We start from the raw sequence: 19,703 nt of genomic DNA on the forward strand, positions 1-19,703 counted from the left end.
ATTGTACATAGATATGTACTACAAAAAAATTACTTATAAAAAGAAAGGATGTTTTATTAAAATATATAAATATATTTAGTTTAAAATTTAAATTTCATTCTCACATAAAGAAATAAACAATATTGTATGGATAAAACTTTATTTTATCAAAGTTTTATTCCATTTATTTTTAATAATTAGCAGAGCCAAATAGATGGGGGAAAATATTTACACTCCAAAAGTTTTCTGCTATACTAATCAAACTGTCAATAACACCTGCGTCATATTCTATCCAAATATAAGTAAAATTTGAATTACATATTTAAGTCTGTATCTGCTACGCAAAAAACACTTATTTTTTAAATAGAGCATTTGCAACTGTCCTTGTGCATGTGCATTGTACATTGTAACATTGGTTATTTGGTTGACAGATTAGATTTTAGCTCTCGGTCTCGGTTTTCTAACAACACAAATCCAAAACGTTCGTCCCTCATAATAATAAATGTTCCGAATATATTTTTGGTCGTAATATTTTGTGATAAACAAAACTAAAACGTATCATTTATAAATATTTTAGATTCATAACAAAGAAGAAAGAAATAAACAAAACTTTTAGTAATAAAAGTAAGAGTAATTAAACCCATTGTTATAAACAATTTAAACATGCTTATTAATAATACTTATTTGTTTTAACACCTGATCAATTTCAGTTTGAAACTAAATAAACTGATTATGAACTATATAAGAACACAAATAATACCTTGGAATTTCCAATTAAATGCGATTAAAATGGAATTAATACAATCACCAAAACAACCTTTTTTTCTTTTCAACTTTTATTTATACAATCGACTTCTACAAAGAGTTTTAAGTGAATCAGCCCTATTCTGTAACTTTTAACAAATCGAATAGAAATGACCAAGTCGAATCGTAATTACCCGAAATTGGAATGTTTGATATCTATCGCGTCATTTTTGTGTTTGGATTGGTATTCCGTAACTCATATCGTAATCAGTTTAAATCGAAATCTCCGACTTCTATTTCACGCCTTTCTGAGGTGGTGGCAACCTCGCATTAACCAGCGAAATTAGTGTTCTGTGACCTGTTTGTTCTGGATCTAAATTTGAAATATGACACCGTTGCCATATCCTCAATGTTTTCAAACTTACTTCATACTATCCTCAAGTTTTGAAAAGTAAACAAAATATTTGTGTAAATACTGGATGCAAAAAGCTCAAAAGAAGATAAATGGTTTTAAATTAAAGTTAATTAAATTGATATAAAAAAGAAGATTTAACTGATAAATAAAAAGATAAGTGAAGATAAGAAGTATAAATGCTTTTAAATCAAAGATATTTAAATTGATGTTATTAATTCATTATTATTAATAAATTATTTAAAATCGATATTACTAATAATATGCAATCTTTAAGATTCGATTCCAGCTGAAATAACTGCTAAACAACTTCTCCAAAATGGCATATTTTCTATAATTTGTTCAGACTATGAGCGTTGACTGATAAATATACAAGTATACTATTATAATATATTTATCAATTAACACATAAGAAGTCTATCGTATGCTATTCTTGTGCATTATACCATTCATCGAAATTGTACAAGAAATGAGCGAACAAAATATGGCAACACTGTGAATGGGAAACATTCAGATGCCAAATAGCAAATAAATAAGGTTAGGTCCAATTCATACTCGTACAACATGTCTAAATGAAATATATAATTCTCTAAACAAATAACACCACAGACTAAAAATTAAGCAGCTAAAAAAAGCTACAAATACTATAAATAATTAGAAATAAGTAGTAATCAATTATTTTTATATATAAAATATAAACGTCAAAACAAAACAAAATGCGCATGCGTCAACCACAATTCCGATAATCGAAATCTCATCTCGACAGGGTAAATGCTGTCGAAGTGATTTCTATTCACATCACGATTGTAGAGATTCCGAAGTAGTTATGGAATACGGATTTGGACTATTTTTATTCGACTTGGCCACTTCTATTCGATTTTACTGACTTCTATCATCGAAATGAGTTACAGAATAGGCATGAATGTGAATGAATTTGTAAATAATATTTTCGAAATATCCTAGCGGTTTTGTTGTCGATGGCAGGTAGACCCTGGGTCGTGACGTCAGAACCCGTTTACGCATCTCTGAAGAAATTTGAATTTTATAGCATTTTCAAAGCCGCGTAATAAGCGTATGAAATAAAAATATTTTTCTTTTGCATGCATGCGTTTTAAGATCATGTTTCCTTATATTTTTTAATATTATTTTAGTATTTAAAAATATGTGCAAGTTCCCTATTGTAGTAGCCAACCTCCATTGAGGAGACGGTACTTTAAGAAGAAGAAGTTACACTAGGCGATGCCATCCATGCTTAGATTAGCATGGGCACAGAAGACAACGAACACGGAAGTATTGCGACAAATGGACAAATAATACGAAATAATAAACACAATAAAAATAAGAAGGTTACAATATCTGGGACACATAATGAGGGGATAGCGATATGAAATGCTAAAACAGATAATACAGGGAAAGATAAGAGGAGAAAGGAGTATAGGAAGAAGGGGAATGTCATGGTTGAAGAATTTAAATGCCTGGTTTAAATGCAGTTCTATAGAACTCTTCAGAGCAGCGGTAGGTAGAGTAAAGATAGTGATGATGATATCCAATCTCCGATTTGGAAACAGCACTCAAAAAAGAAGAAGAATGAAATAGGGTCTTATCTAATCTGGCAATTAATTATCTAAATAAGAAAATCTACGGTTTCGTTTTGATTAAAATCTGTCTTCCTCCATCCCCGATAGCACTATTTCTAGGTCTACCTGTTGTCAAGGAGGCTCTAAAGAAGACAGATTTTTACCATTCCGACCGTAGATTGTCGATATAAATTAAAATAATTTATATCGCAGTATGGATAGAACGCCCTCTAACGGGGAATAAGCGAAATGAATTTCGACTCAAATCAAGCTTTCTGCTTAACCCAGGTATAACATACCAAAAGGCACCGCCAGGAAAACATTCCACTTTGCTGTTCAGAGAGCCCATATGAAACGAGTCTTTGTACTCTATGCAGAGTATGGCATTAACAAAATAAGAAAATCTACGGTTTCGTTTTGATTAAAATCTGTCTTCCTCCATCCCCCGATAGCACTATTTCTAGGTCTACCTGTTGTCAAGGAGGCAAAACGAAATCAAAACGAAACCGTAGATTTTCTTATTTTGTTAATGCCATACTCTGCATAGAGTACAAAGACTCGTTTCATATGGGCTCTCTGAACCGCAAAGTGGAATGTTTTCCTGGCGGTGCCTTTTGGTATGTTATACCTGGGTTAAGCAGAAAGCTTGAATTGAGTCGAAATTCATTTCAATTAATTATCTACTTAAAGGAAATTGCATTCTGTAAACTTTACCTAATTCTTTGGCAATTTTCTTAAACCTTCTATTTTCAATTGCTTCCGGCGGATATTTTTGAAGCAATTCTTCTAATTTCTTCTGCTCCTCTGAAGTCCAAGCCTAAAAGAAAATTATACAGGAATATTTTTTATAGGATATTCGAATATAAAAAAATGTGGTCTGCACCACTTATCCATCCAAATTAGAGATAAATTTACTTTGCGTATAAGCATCGAACATATAATAGACTATAGTCGAGCAGCACACACAGTGCACAGACTTATCTGAAGAAGCAATAGTAAAGAGACGTAACGGCATGATTATGATCCTTCTAGCTGAAAGATGCGTCAATAGGGCTTTTCATTCACAGTCATTTGTTTCGAGCTTCTGTCATGTGTCACATAATATTAATATATCTACGTCATACGTTATTGGTATTACCAATGATACAAACCAAAGACGTATGACGTAGATATGTTAATATTATGTGACACATGACAGAACCCCTTGATGAAAACCCCTTTAGATGTTTTGCATAAAAATATCTACATTTTCTGTTACTACTCTTCATATCGAGTATTATTACAACTTGTTCTTTAGTTAAACTAAGTCTTGTGTCATTCATCAATTTTGTTTTGTCAATTCCATACACAAATCAGTCAATATCTCCTTCCTTTACAATTAATTACTTAAGAGGATCGGTACGTTTTTTCGGCTGCAATGCTATTCAAATGGGGATTCATTTTTTTCGAATCCTGAGAAAACTAATAAGTATTTTTAAAAAATTTAAACGCAGAATGAAAGATTACGTTATTAGCGAGGCCCGAAAGAGAAGTCTGAGAACTTCTATAATGTTTATTTTAATAAGTTACAGGGGTGAAAAACTAAGAGAAAATTTAGTGTTCAAATATGTCATTCAAAACAAACTTTTTATTTATTCTAAGGGACTTTCGGCCCTCGGTAATAATTTAGTCTTTCATTCGGTGTTTAGATTTTTCAAAAATATTTATTGGTTTTTTCAGGATTCGAAAAAAATGAACACAATGTCCGTGGTAATATTTTCCTAATCTATCTTTGTCATACAACGCACTTATGAACGCACTCATAGTCGAATAGAATATTGTCAGTCAGACACTGACAATCAGTGACAATCTTAAATAATTATTTGACATGAATCGGGAATATTTTTAGTTGTTGATTAAATAATATTGATATATAGTGTATTTGATAAATAATTGATTTACGAGGTGAACTTTATAAAAAGTTATTTATTGTGTATTATTTATGGAAGATAGAATCAGAGAATGCATTAAGATATATTCTGTGACCCAAGTATTTTGTTGTTAAAGATGTCAAAATTGTAAGCGTTCCATAGTAACAATATATTATTAAAAAATCACTTTAACACTTTTCCTCTTTTATTAGATTTTGTTGTAGGTACATATAAATTATTACAATCACTGAATACATAGCTAGTGAAAATATTATCACATTTATTAACTGAATTAATAATTTGCAATAATACAAAAATAACAGTTATCCAAGAACATCCAAAAGCCATCTCTTTAAGCTAGTTATGACATTGTCAAGTAGAATGACATTCTAGTAATATGTACATATCCATACCAGTGTGAATTTTACTACACGTAATTTGCCATGTAAAGACAGAAAAGGTAGGGATAGCCGTAAAATATTTGCGAATTATATACCCATAGCCTTAAAACGTACACATATCAAAATTTCTCCGGTACCAAATGTTGGTTTTAAACATATAGGGTCTTAATATTAATTAAACAATGTACACATTAAATTTTCTCAGGTACAAAATGTTCTTAACATATAGGGCTTAATATCATCTAACTTTATTAATTAACCACAACTTGCATGTCTTCCATGTGTTATTTTTTAAGATATTCTGAATAAAACTCAAGTTCCTCCTCATTACAGCAAAGTTGTTTGATGTACAGGCATATACAGAAGCACAGTAAATAAATCAATTTTAAATGATACAAGTCCTAAAATATATTACATTACATTTCTTACTACTGCAAACATGTGTTACTTACATTATTGCCTTCAGATTTTGATTTGTCTGTTACTTTCTTGAATTCATCTTCTACTGGAGCAGCTGGAGTTGTCTCTGAATATATTAGATCTATTTCTGATTTTGGAAGTTTCACATCATAGTTTTCAAATTTAATCACTGGCAGCTAAAAATATTACTATTTAAAAAAAAATGATTATAAAAAAATAAAAATAAAATAAAATAAAAGTGTCATAATGCTGGATCTACTAGCGAAAAGATGAGTTTTTATTTAGAACAAGCTGAAAATGCGAGCATTATTATAACGAAAACTTTGTTTATTTACGTATTTTAATTCATAATATGGAAAATTGCTATTATGAAAAGTTGTTTAGAATTAAAAATTATGTTTTAATGTGCATTATATCATTCCAATTTAAATGTTGTGAACTATAAAGGTACTTTACTCTTGATCGAAATTCATATTTTTTATATACCTCGTATCAAATTAATAAAATTTGATATATGATGGTTGCATCATAAATTTTAGACCATGAAGAGCTTATTATGAAGAATAACTTTTCTTCGTCAAATTAAAAATAAATGAGTTATAAATGAAAATGTTGTTGGTATCCATAATTTGAGAAAAATCTTCAAATATTTTTTTCCATTAGAAGGATGTAATAATTGCATATATCAGACCATAATTTTTTATTCCAAACAACATTTCATATAGTCGGTTCGCTAAACTCAGACACAACTGGCTAGTGATTTTAGTCAGTAATTTTACCAATTTGGCAAAAAAAAATAATTAGGTACTAAATAGTTAATAATTACTTAATAATTTTAGTAATCTTGCCAGTTTTGGCAAAATTGACAAAAAACAAAAAAATTACCTACTAAAATCACTAACCAGTTGTGTCTGAGTTTAGCGAACCGACTATAATAACAATTTTCATTTCATAACAAATGGAACAGTCCATTTATCATTAGGTACCCCCATTAAAGGGGAGGCCGTATACTCCTATAAACCTTTTTAAAATTGTTACTAAAGTATTGCTTTCAAAATATACTCAAATTGTATTTTTGAACATCTATGTATTTTATATATCTAATAATTAAATTTACTATCAAATGTCATTGATTTTTTATTAATACTTTATTTAAAATTTAGTTTGACATTCACGAAGTGTCTAACTCAAATAATGTAAATAACCTATGCTTTGCTTAAAAAATTCAGATTAAAAAACTAGCCTACAGTTGAGTCCGCGAATCTTTACCCATGCGTCATCATTTTCGATGATACATACGAAAATAGTGCATATGAGCCATTTCACGAACATACGCCTGTTTTGGATTACTTCGACAACGAATATTATACTGTGCAACATAAGAAGTACGAAAGTAAATGGCGCTAATAATTATTACAATAAACAACAATGTAATTTGCAATTTACTTTCGTTCTTCTTATTTTGCACAGTAAAATATTCGTTGTCGAAGTAATCCAAAACAGGCGTATGTTCGTGGAATAGGGTATACGAAATATTTCGATGATAAGTCGGAAATTGAAATTTACTAAACGCAACAGCAAGTCACTTACTGTCACTTGCTGTTGCGTTTAGTGAATTTCAATTTCCAACTTATCATCAACTAATTTCGTATGCTTTAAATGATGACGCACGGGTAAAGATTCGCGGACCCAACTGTACTTACTAGCAACGATTTCAGCTGACGTTTAGTGTGTCTGCAGAAAATAAAAGGATTGTGACGTCACATTTTAGACTTTGAGGTCGATTATCTCGAAGACGGTTAGAGATATCGAAATGCCGTTTTCATATTTGGATTCAGAAGACAAAACTACATATGACCCATTGATAAATCTGCTGTAAGTATTGCAGGAACGGCAACGCAATAACACACAGACTTTGTGAATTTATAAACGAAAAGTTTTCGTTGAAAATGGATGTACCTCTATATAGACACTTCGATTAAATGTACATTGTCAAATATTTCTCTAGTAACTGAATTTTGTCCCTGGTGTAACTGTAAATTAAAAAGGTCTACCAAGAGAACAGGCAGGTTTCCGCCCTGGGGGTACAAATGACCATCTAACTTGTCTAAAGGTCCTAATCGAAAAAACTGTGTAGTACAACCAGCCGCTAGTTCTAGTATTTGTTGACTACATAAAAGCCTATGACACTATCGAGATGGTAGCCATTTTAGGAGCTTTGAGAGATTGCAGCTGCGCAAGACAGAGAAGGGTGGAGACATAAAAAAACTAAGTTTTCAATCTAATAGCACATAAAACAACATCAAAAATGCTATTCTAAATCCTACCAGACTGAAAACAATAGGAACCTTCTCTGGTAACACCTCCGAGGCTTCTCCTCGGAGAGGGGAAATTAGAAATGGTAAGATAGATTAATAATTTTTAAAACGCTGTGATTATTAGGCGCAAGTTTTTTTGGTGGACTGGATATATCGAGCAGGATAAAAGGCAATGGCGACTTGAGTTTAGTAAAATATTTCTTTGTAAAGAAATTGAGCAAACATATCGATAGTTTAATGTGAAAGCATTGTAAGAGTTCTTTACATTAAATTATGATTATCGCATGGCAGATGCAAATATTTTAATTATTGATAGTTTTTAGTTAATGAAAAAAAGGTAAAAAGAAATCAGTTAGCATCAAATTTTAATGAATGCATACAGATGAAACATAATTTTGAGTCGTCTTTAACCAGTAAGATGTCTTAGTGGTAAAACTTAGTGGTTACTTTGGCAAAACACATGTGTAAATGATTTATATTCAACTTGCTTTCCTTTAGTTACCGTCCATCTTTGAGATTTTGATCTCTCTCTGTCGGAAATTGGATTTTGCGAATACAGAATTAGTAAAATTGCTTTTGAATACAGTGCACTAACTATTATTAACATTACCTTTGCTAGTTCCAGCCTACCTGGCAATTGCATACCCAAATCTTCCTTATTTACAAATTTCTTAAATAAACTTTGAGTATCTTCCAAGGCACGCCTTTTTACTTCCACAACTTGATTATAATCCTAAAAAATATTTTTCATGCTTAGTGAAATGTAGGTATATATTTTAAAGCAAATACGGCTAAAATCACAACAAATATGTATCAAAAATATCAAAACCCTGTTCTGAATGTATACAGTTAAGACAGAGTTCAAAATATCTGAAACTAAATGAATTTTGTAAACCACTGAAATGAGGAATACTCAAAGATAATTATGAAAAACCCTGGTCTATCCTTCTGTTTGCCTTTATTCCTATGCCGGATTGGTTCATGTATTACATTTCTCGATGATAAGTTTCAATCTTGGGTTTTATCAATATCACCACCTTCACAGGTGTACTTATAGATTTTACTAATTAGAAATAAGACATTAATAAGACAGGTACTGGTTTTTTATGAAAAGGTGAAAAAAGGTTAAAAGCAAAATTAATCAATTAAATTACGTGTGATGTATATGTACGGTACCTTGTATGATGTCCTTCTTCTCCTAGTACAGTCGAACCCGCTTATTGGAATAGCCTTCGTGCCAAGCAAAAGTATTCCTATAACCGGGATAGTCTAATAGCCGATCATTGGTGGCTAGTAGTAACGTTTCGGGACCTCAAATGTCTAATCCTTAAAGCGGGATATTCCTTTAACAGGTATTCTAATAAACGGGTTCGACTGTACTAGGATGGGTGGCGGTTTTCTGGCACTTTTTTGATAAAAACTGTGTCGTTTCACACTGAATGTCTATACATATCTGAGTCAATGTGTGTATTTCCCTAGCGTCCCCAACCTATCTTAAGTGACTTTGAGCTTGGGGGTGGCGCCTACAGGACCATATTGGTACGTAACATACACACACATGATTAAACAAAATAAAAAGTGAATAATAATAAAAACTTATGCTATTAATTACTAATTAAAATATAAAAGAAAAATATGTGGAGCGATGGGACAACAGGCATGTCTTATCTAAATATCTTCCAGGATCTCTATATTGCTTCCAGGAACTTGTAAATCAGTGATTCATCATATTGTGTCATGTAGGAGGTTGAAATTCCCTAACTATCTAATCATATGTTCTCCTGCTTTGGCATCAATTGGTGGCACACTTAGACCTTCTCTAATAAATACATTATAATTTTATCCCTTTTTGTCACTCCAATCATTTGTTTAAACATGGGCATGTTCAGTGGCTGCATGATAGATGATGTTAGTAGGTTTGCAATTAAATCATTTCATTTCAGCAATACAGATCAAACTCAATTGCATGCATATCCACCCATTTTATCATTAAAGAATATTAGTTTTCATATCCAGTTCATCAGCTAAAGTTATCATATTACCAAATACTATTGATTGTAATACATCCAACTCCCACAGAAATGTGGAAGCACGTTGCCACTAGCGCCACTGTCGGCTTGAGTTAAACTACGTTTTGACAATGTAAAATTTGACGTAAACATTCAAATTTAATTTTATAAATTTTTGAATAACAAGCTAATTTTGCTAAATTAAATTAAAATAAAAATAGTTCAAACACTTATACAAAAACAATGATAAAGCAATTTTATAAATGTAAGGTTAGATTGCTCTGGGTATCCTACTCATACTGCTAGATGGCGCTATTTTTTTGCTCCCTCAAAATTAATGGGAAATGTCAAGCGTTGTATGTATTACAGTCTATCTATAGTATTTGATATTACTCAGTGCCAGAAAAAGGAGTGAACAAGCAAGGCGACTGCCTGGGAACCAATCAGTTTTCAGTACCATACAGAATCAACAGTTCAGCATTACAGCACCTTCTCCACTCTCCTGTCAATTCATCTCTTTGAGGTCCAAATATCGTTCTGAATATAGGATGCTACTCCCTCAATTTAATCATTGGGGATGCAGCTATATCTTGCGCACAATTAACATTTTTTTTTGTATTGAATAAGGTTTATAAAGTCTGTTTGCTTAACTCAGATGCATTTTAACGGATTCACTGTACTGCCCTGCTTAGCAAAAACGCCGTATCTGCAGAGACATCACATTCGAGTAAAATCGATTTTAGTTTAAGAATTTGTATACATTTACACAGGATACGGAATAAGACGCGGTGTGTTTAATGTGTTTTGGCTTAACTTAAGTCATTTTTAGTAAGCAAATAAGATAGATATGCACATTTGGGTTAGAAAAAAATAAAAATTTCATTTTTTCAGATTTTTGCTGATACAGCGTTTCTGCTAAGCACGGCAGTGTAAGAAACCTACAACACAAAAATTCCTACCTCACACTATTAACAGCTCAAATAAACTTACTTTTTTATTAAAACAAGAAGAATTATTGTAAATAGTGGGAATGTATACTTAACTCATACAACTTTGTAGAATTTATTTCCTCAAAATATTTTTATTTTGTGTACAATAAAAATAATTTTCTCATTTGTTATCAATTATCAATACATTATGTTATGGTGATTATTTTTTAATGATTTTTATTCCCATTTGTGTAGTAAGATTTTTTATCACATGTTTAATTCTGTTGGAATTCTGGAATATCTGTCCAATTTAATTCCAATTGGATTATTATTATACCGGGAATATTCTACCAACATTATTATACTGAGAATAATTTTTTGGTATTTTGTTCTTGTTTCATTAAGAGTTTCCTAGTTTTAACAACTGTCACGACAACACTAATCAGTAATTTTAAGCACTCGAGTGTACTTCGGTAAGATTATTTCATGAATAAAACTGTATGTATAAATAATTTTAACTACTTTACTTTATTAATATCTTCGCCTGAATATTTGCTAAACTGTGTTGTTCACTTTGACAAGTTGAAAAATGTTTGTCACATAATTGGGATAAATGTCACTGAATGTTTATTTATAAAGAATTGAATTTTGTATGTAAGTATTAAAAAATAATCTGTCGAATATCACACGATAGTAAGAATAAATAAGAAAATGAAAATATTGCTCGAATTTGTTTCTCAAACTTGTTTCCATTCAGCAATAGTCACTTAAGCCCTTCGAGCTCTTGTGTCTATTGCCTTTGCCAGGCAACAAGTTTTTGAAAAATTGTCACATTATTGTCAATTTATTCTCACTCCCTTTGGATACTAATGTTGAAAATAAATAATTATTGATTGGCTTAAGATTTATGTTTGTTTACTCTTAATATTGGCTATGATCACATGTGCTTGGTTGTATATTAATTTCCAGCTACATCTAGTCTGTCAAAAAGTAACTAACTTAGCAAAAAATTACTAAAATTAGTAGACAGTTGTGCCTGAGATTAGTGAACCAACTATATACATTTTTTTCTGCTTCCATAAGGGCGATGGAAAATTTTAGTTGACAATGTGCTGTTATCTTAAAAACCATTATAGGAAACTCACTGGGAATGTCAAATTGATGTTAAATGTCAAGTCTTTTAGATTCCAAAAAAAGAATGTGTGTGTACTTTGTAAGCACGTAAGAAGTTATACTTCTATTATATGATTTCTTAAAAATAAATATACTTTAAACAGTTCGTTTTAATTTTTTTTAAACACCAAACTAATTTTGTGCTTGCCGCTTTCAAAAAAATAAAAAAAGTATAGGATTGCTCCGGATTCGAACTCAAGACCTCTCGATCTCTGGCCGAATGCTATACCAAGTATGCTACGAGGACTGTGTCTGTATCGATTCGGATGTACCTAATGACAATTCATGGTAACAAACACACACAAGGTGGAGTATAATAAATATACAATAAAATGTTTTAATAATACTCATCTTACTCCTGAGGAAGACAAATCCAAAGACACAAAAATTATAATAAATATATTTACTAAAAACACTAATATATTCTTTTCACAACTTTTCTTGCACTGATATATTTATACATAACTTGAAAGATTTAGCAACTAAACGCCATACTGTCTGTGTGCGCATGCATGCAGTATTATGAAATTTTATTCTCAATCGCGCCTAAAGAAGTATAACTTCAAAAAACAGCAATAGGTACATGATGTACTTTTACAATATACGAGAGCTCTAAAGTTACTGGTGCATGACCTGAAGCATTTAGATTATAAGAATAAATATATGAATAGTCTTTTCTAATATTAATAGTTATTTGGTATGATCTGTTGTCCCACATAAACATTATTTGTGAGCAAAGCCTTACAGGCCTACTCAATAAATTTAAATAATGCTGTTAATTTATTACAATCTTGTTATAAATATCTTGAAAAGTATCATTCCATTGGTTTTGAAAAAATAGTAATGAGGGCAAGGGCTAGCTAAATTGTAGGTACTTAACCGATTTTTTATCAAACCTTATCCACCCTATAGAGACATCATGATTATGATGCTATTGATGTTGTTGATGCCAACGAGCATTTCAAAATAAATTATTTACTTAACTATTATAATAAAAATAGTAATTTCAACTCACCTTTATTAACCTTTCTCTTTGAGCTACAAGAATATATAAAGTTTTAAGAACATCACAATAATCTTTATTGCCTCTTAAAGCTAAATGTTCGGATTCAAAGAAGAAACAGTCTTCTTCATTGGTGTTAATGTTTGAAGCCATTTTATCAAATAAAATAACAAATACACAAAATACAAACCACAAACCACCCTATCTTGTTTGTTTTTGTTTTGTTTAGAAATAAAATATTTTGACGACAGACCGACAGACGACTTTGACGTATGACATTGACATATTTCAGATTAGTCATGGAGGGAACACGACTCTACCTTATCGGCAGAGTCTACGAGTAGTGTACGGTAAATTGAAGCTGTAATTACAAAAAAAGAAATATGTATGTCTTTGTACTCACTCACGCTCAAAAAATTACGGGATCTGGATTTCAATGCATATTTTTTTTATAATTCTCGTATCAAAGTTACGCGTGAAGTTAGTCGTATTGATCATGTATCCATGGCAGTTGGAGAAACATGGGTGGCGGACGTTTCCCCAACTGTCATCAATACGACTAACTTCACGCGTAACTTTGATACGAGAATTATAAAAAAATATGCATTGAAATCCAGATCTCGTAATTCGTTAAGCGTGATAAAGTGAGAACAAAGGCATACATATTTGTTTCTTTGTAATTACATGTTCAATTTACCGTACACTTCTCGTAGACTCTGCCGATAAGGTAGAGTCGTATTGGGGAAAGCTCGAGCCCGCCCCCAACATGTCTTTGATCTCAACTCCCATACACCCAAAACGCATAAGCACCAAATCGTATACGACCCTATTCATATATTAGACACCAACTCGCAGACATACAGGGTGAAATAAACATGCAGGGTGAGCAGATAAAGGACCAATAGGGAACTTGCACATTTTTTTTTTATTAGATAATAATGTTCAGTTTTGTTTAAAAATGAGATTTCCAAAATTTCACACTTTAAAAACTCGTAATAACTTAGAAATACATATTTAAAGTCTTCAGCGGTATAAAATAGTTCAAACGGCACGTGACGTGACATAGTTTTGCATTAGTTTTTATTATGGTTATATTTCGCTGTGTCTAGGTACACGCTAACGTGTACGCAAATAAAAAAGTTAGGTAGACGCGAATTAAACTTCATCAAGCCAGTGACGTCATTATTTAGCTTGTGCAGTTACTATATATTTTGGTACATGCTATTTTGATATGTTTAAGTGTTTGTTTGATGGACACATATTTGTTAAGGGACGGGAAGCAGAACTATTCAGATGTTTCAAACTTAATTGTAATAAATCAATGTGTATATATAAAAGTATATATTTAGGTTAGCAAAATAATTATATGTATTTAGTTGACATGACATGTAGGTACAAAATATTGTTAAAATAATTTTTATACATAAGTGAATTATTATAATCAACTATTCTAAATGCAAAATAAGCCACAATTTAACTAAAAAAAATATTTTATTAACGTTTAGACGTCCAAATCGGATGTCATTGTCAAAATACAAAAATTAGTCAGATTAAATAAATTATTGGAAAAAATTTTTTACTAAGCAACAACATTTTGTTTAATTTAATAATATTTTGTATTTTGACAACGACATCCGGTTTAGAAGTCGAAACGTTAATAAAATCAATTTTTTTGTTAAATTGTGGCTTAGTTCCCATTTAGAATAGTTGATTACAAAAATGCCACAAGGATAATAGCTTTAAAACAAGTTAATTATTATTGTGAAAGCTTTAGGTCTTCCTTTTATTTTAATCTTTTACGGTAATACTATTTCATTTATAACTGAAAAAAAAAAAATATTAATTTATAGTCTCTTATCTTTTGCGTACTGTTTTAAAATGTTCTTAAACTCATTAAAAGAACTAAATAATTGTCCGCACTCCGTAGTTAATTTAAAAACAAACATTAAACAAATAAAAAATAAGAAATCACTGACACTCTAACTTTTTTATTTGCGTACACGTTAGCGTATACCTAGACACAACCTTATATTTAGGTATATTCTTCTTCTCATTCTTTAGTTTATTGGCCTCCACCTACTTGGGTATTTGGCAAACTCATCGTCGTGGAATAAGTCAAAAATATTTATATTCTAATGACATTTATCGTATGTCATTGTAATAATATATACCAGTTTGTTAAAATTTTAGTTTTATACTGTTTTTGAAGGAAAGGAACGAAGGTTTACTATTGAAAATAAAACCATTTTGTAAAAGTACAAATTTTCTATGAATAGGTCAAAGGATCAAAAACACTTGTAACGTCACATAAATGTATTTTCTACTGACGTTTATAACGTCTAATTTAAAATTCTGTTTACTTTATTGGAAAAATGTAAATGTAAAACCAAGTGACGTCACGATGCGTTTTGGACCACCTGTTTGAATTTGAATTTTTAATCGTCTTTAGGGGCCAAACGAAAGACGAACAAAACTTTTTTATCTTTGATACATGTTTTAAATTATGTTCTGTTGTGATTTATAACATTTTTTTCGAATTTAAAAATTTATGCAAGTTCCCTATTAAAAATATCTCGAGAACGAGAACTAAAGGTAACTGAATCGAAAAATTGAAATTAAGGGGTTGAAGAGTGCACTATTTAATTAAAATATTTTCATATATTTGCTACTTCCGGGTATACCGTATAACTTCGTTTTTTAATGGAACACCCTGTATATTTTTACATTTTTGGATTTTCCTAAACTTTTTTTATTTTATTTTAATGCTAATCTGGTGTATTAGGTGGGCAGCGGGGAAGCAGTGTTGCCATTCATAGTGCGTATATCTAATTGAAAATTAAACAGTCTGTATATTGACCGCTAATTTTGAAGTCAAAAATTGTAGGAGGCTTAGGCCGAACTTGGTTTGTATATATACACCGTTTTTAGGTGTCAACGCCTTTCCGGTAGGGATCTATGGAGGAGTATCACCTAGACAAGCCCTTATCCCTTGCCGTACCGCTCTTCCATAGGCCGATCAGATACCAGCTTATTTCAGATCAAGCCGTAGATTCTTTAGAATTTTAGACTATGATAGTAGCCTTTTTATTTTTCTATTCACCGGCTCGAACCTCGCGATAGATCCTCTAGATTTGTCGATCGAACGCCTCAGACCGCTAGGCTATCTGACCGACTTGGTTTCGTGCCTATAATTAAAGAAAACCAAGGTTATAGTGAATGGAGCAGCTTATTAACTGCCCGTATGAATCGAACTTGTTCTTCTTTTTCAGGTGCCATCTCCACTGCGGAGGTTGGCAATTATCATAGGTATTTTAATTTTTGAGGCAGTAGCTTTAAATAGTTGTTTTGAGCTGCATCCAAACCATTCTTGCAGATTCTTCAGCCATGAAATTTGTCATATTCCGATGCTTCTTCTGCCATCTATCTTTCCTTGCATTATGAGTCGCAGGATGCCATACTTCTCACCCCGCATCACATGTCCGAGATACTGTAGTTTTCTTTCTTTAATTGTAAGTTCAACTTCCTTCTCTTTACCTATCCTTCTTAGTACTTCGTTGTTCGTAACTCTATCGTCCAGGAAACCATCATAATTCTTCTATAGGTCCACATTTCAAAGGCGTTAAGTCGTCTCATTGTCTCTACATTTAACGTCCATGATTCCACTCCATAGTATAGTACACTGTATACGTAACACTTTGTTAGGCGTACTTTAAGAGCTAATGTTAAATATTTGTTACATAAGACCTTTTTTATTTTCATAAAATTAGAACGTGCTTTTTCGATTCTGACTTTGATTTCTTCAGTGTCGTCATTATTTTCTGTTATTAGTGTTCCTAGAGGTAAGTGTACTTTTTTACTCTTTCGATCTGCTGGCCCTCTACTATCAAGATTTCGTTAGTATTATGGTTGTTTTTACTAATTTTCAAAAACGTCGTCTTTTTGATATTGAGAGAGAGTCCGTACTTCCTACTACACCTTACTATTTTACTCATGAGTCTTTGCAGGTCTTGTAAACTATCAGCTATTATTACTGTATCATCTGCATATCTGATATTGTTAACTAAGACTCCATTTACTCTTATACCGACTGTTTCATCTTCCAGAGTTTCTCGCATTACCTCTTCACAATAAGCGTTAAATAATAGAGGTGATAGTATGCTGCCTTGCCGGACTCCTCTCTTTATTTCAATTTCTTCAGATGTTTCTTTTTCAATTCTTACTATTGCTCGCTGATTGTAATAGAGGTGTGTTATTAGTATTAAATCTCTTTCATCTAGGTTTTTAGTTTTCAGAATTTCCATGAGTCGATCATGTTTTACTTTATCAAACGCCTTATTGTAGTCTATAAAACAGACGTAAAGAGGACGGTTAACATCCAAACATCTCTGTGTCAGCACATTGAAGGAGAATAATGCCTCTCTGGTACCCATACCATTGCGGAACCCATATTGAGTGTCACTAATATCCAGCTCCAGTTTAGAGTGTATTCTGGCGTGGATAATATTCAGCAGAATTTTCAAGGTATGTTTATGAATCGAACAAAATACTCAAAATAAGGATAAAGGACCAGTGGCGCACCCATGGGGGTTTTGGGGGTTAAAACCCCTCCCAGTGCATATAAAGAATGTTAGTAGGCAAGGAAATAAATCACTAAAGTCGCCTAACTTTTCTTCTATAACTTATATCTTTTTTAAAGTAAGACGGATCGTTATGAAACCTTTTGCATTCGATTCGGGAGAGCTTTAGAAAAATTCTTGAATACTTGGCATGAGGGACAAAGGCAAATTGTATTATTGTAGGGGAGAAATGCATTTTTCAAAGTGCATCTCAAAGTGTTCACAAAATACAAATTCACAACTCGGAAGATAATCATAGGTATGAGTTCAATTTTCATATTCGGAGGTTTTTGAGGTCGCTGAATAGGAATATAATGGTCGGCGAAGCTGTAAGAGGTACCTGGTGCCCGGTATCACAGTATGCACCGACTCATGGAGTTTTTATTCGAGTTTATTTATGGAAATTCGTTATGAAAATCATTAAAACTTGTTTTCTCGAGGTTTTTGAGGTCGCTGAATAATTCGGCGATGCTGTATGAGGTACCTGGTGCCCGGTATCTATGTCATCTCCTGGAGTTTAATGGAAACTTGTTATGAAAATAGTTGAAATTTATTATCTTGGGGTTTTGATATCGCTGAACACGAACAGTGCAACGAAGATGCTGTACGAGGTACCTGGTGCGCTGTATCTACGTTATCTCCGGAAATTTTATGAAAATTCGTAATAAAATTTGTTGAAACTTGTTATTCCAGGGTTTTTAAGACAGTTTTAATAATATACTCGAGGTTTTGACATCTATATATCTAAAAAATTATTACTAACGCTGAAAAAATGTCGAATTATTTTTTTTTATCATAATTTGCGCTCTAACCCACATAACAATAATGTTCGCATCATGTTCTAAGCATATACTACCAACATTCGTCGGAGTATATTATTCTTTTTCGTGTATGCGTAGTACAAGCATAGCATGTACTTTAAAAAACATTCTAAATTTCATGTTCTTTGCATATACTTTAAAGTATATTCTCGTACCGAATATACTAAGTACATTCGTGTACGTAGTATCTCGGAATATTCGTAAAAGTTTATTCTTAGAATATACCTTTATCGAGTAAGTATTCTTAGCACATACTTATAAGTACATTCTTAACACATACTTATAAGTAGATACTTTTAAAATATCTTAAAAATAATATGTATGTATAGGAAGTATAATATTAGTCTTATAGATTATCAACTTCGTTATATTTTAGAATAATTAATAAAATTTATGTATGTAGGTATGTAGTATTGGACGAATTTCATTTCAAAATTGTACTATGGTAAAAAAGTTTAAACATTAATTGTATTAACGTTTATTATTAAAAATTCGTTTTCATAATTGAAATAACTTTACCATTTCGAGTTTATCATGAGTATTTTTACATCGTTGGGATTTGAATTTAGGTACATTCAATTCAATATGGGCCATTCCAGAACCAAAGCATGCCAATAAAACCCACAACCAAAGGCTTTGGTGTTGCCAACCGTCGAGTAAGCTTTTTCCGTCAACTTACCTTAAAAATTCCCAATTTTATAAAAAAATTCCCTCCTGTTTACAAAATATGAGATTTAATTATTTTCAAATATTTTGATTTTTTTAATATTGTACAATTTGGACTGGAACAAAAATTCCCTTTTGAGTTAACTTTTCCCTTTATCACCTTTTATGTTGAAAATTCCCGCAAAAAGGGAAATTCGCCTCCATTTAGCAACACTAACCACCGGTGCACCGATGTTGTTATTCCACATTTCCGCAATACATATCCCCGTCTTATTCTGACCATTTACCCAGATAGCACAAGTACGTTTTATGGACATCCAATGGACGTACATCTGTGTACATTGGAACGTCCAATGGACGTCCCGCTAAGGTACAATGGACATCCGATGGACGTCCAACGAATGTCCAGAGTTCACAAAATTGGACGTCCATAGAACGTCCGCTACAAACGTACATTGTACGTTGTATTGGAGCTTTCAGTGTACACCTTCCCAGGCAACCAAATAACGTCTACAAAACGTTGAAAAAACGTCATAATTATCACCAAACGACGTCAGTTTATCACGTTTTTTAGACGTCTAAAATCAGGTGAATATGTCTCACCATAATTCACGTCATTTTTATCACGTTTTAAATACGTGATATGAAAAACGTAGATTTTACGTCGATTTTGCGTCGTTTTTTAGATTTATTTTTCATTTTATGGTTTTTGAAATACACAATAA

General features: G+C 31.8%; 1 protein-coding gene across 1 annotated transcript in view; it reads right to left on the reverse strand.

Moving 5' to 3' along the window:
* The window catches only part of LOC114330086 (ZZ-type zinc finger-containing protein 3), a 47,284-nt gene extending 34,077 nt beyond the window's left edge, over nucleotides 1-13,207 (reverse strand). The window contains exons 1-4 of the mRNA XM_050642608.1: nucleotides 12,888-13,207; nucleotides 8,372-8,494; nucleotides 5,476-5,619; nucleotides 3,427-3,529 (exon numbers count right to left, since the gene is read on the reverse strand). Coding sequence (XP_050498565.1) covers nucleotides 3,427-3,529; nucleotides 5,476-5,619; nucleotides 8,372-8,494; nucleotides 12,888-13,028 — 511 coding nt within the window. The 5' untranslated portion in view covers nucleotides 13,029-13,207. The remainder of the gene's footprint in view (nucleotides 1-3,426; nucleotides 3,530-5,475; nucleotides 5,620-8,371; nucleotides 8,495-12,887) is intronic.
* Between the last annotated feature and the right edge of the window lie 6,496 nt (nucleotides 13,208-19,703).

The sequence above is a fragment of the Diabrotica virgifera genome, chromosome 2, assembly GCF_917563875.1.
Source record: "Diabrotica virgifera virgifera chromosome 2, PGI_DIABVI_V3a".
Classification (NCBI taxonomy): Eukaryota; Metazoa; Arthropoda; class Insecta; order Coleoptera; family Chrysomelidae; genus Diabrotica; species Diabrotica virgifera.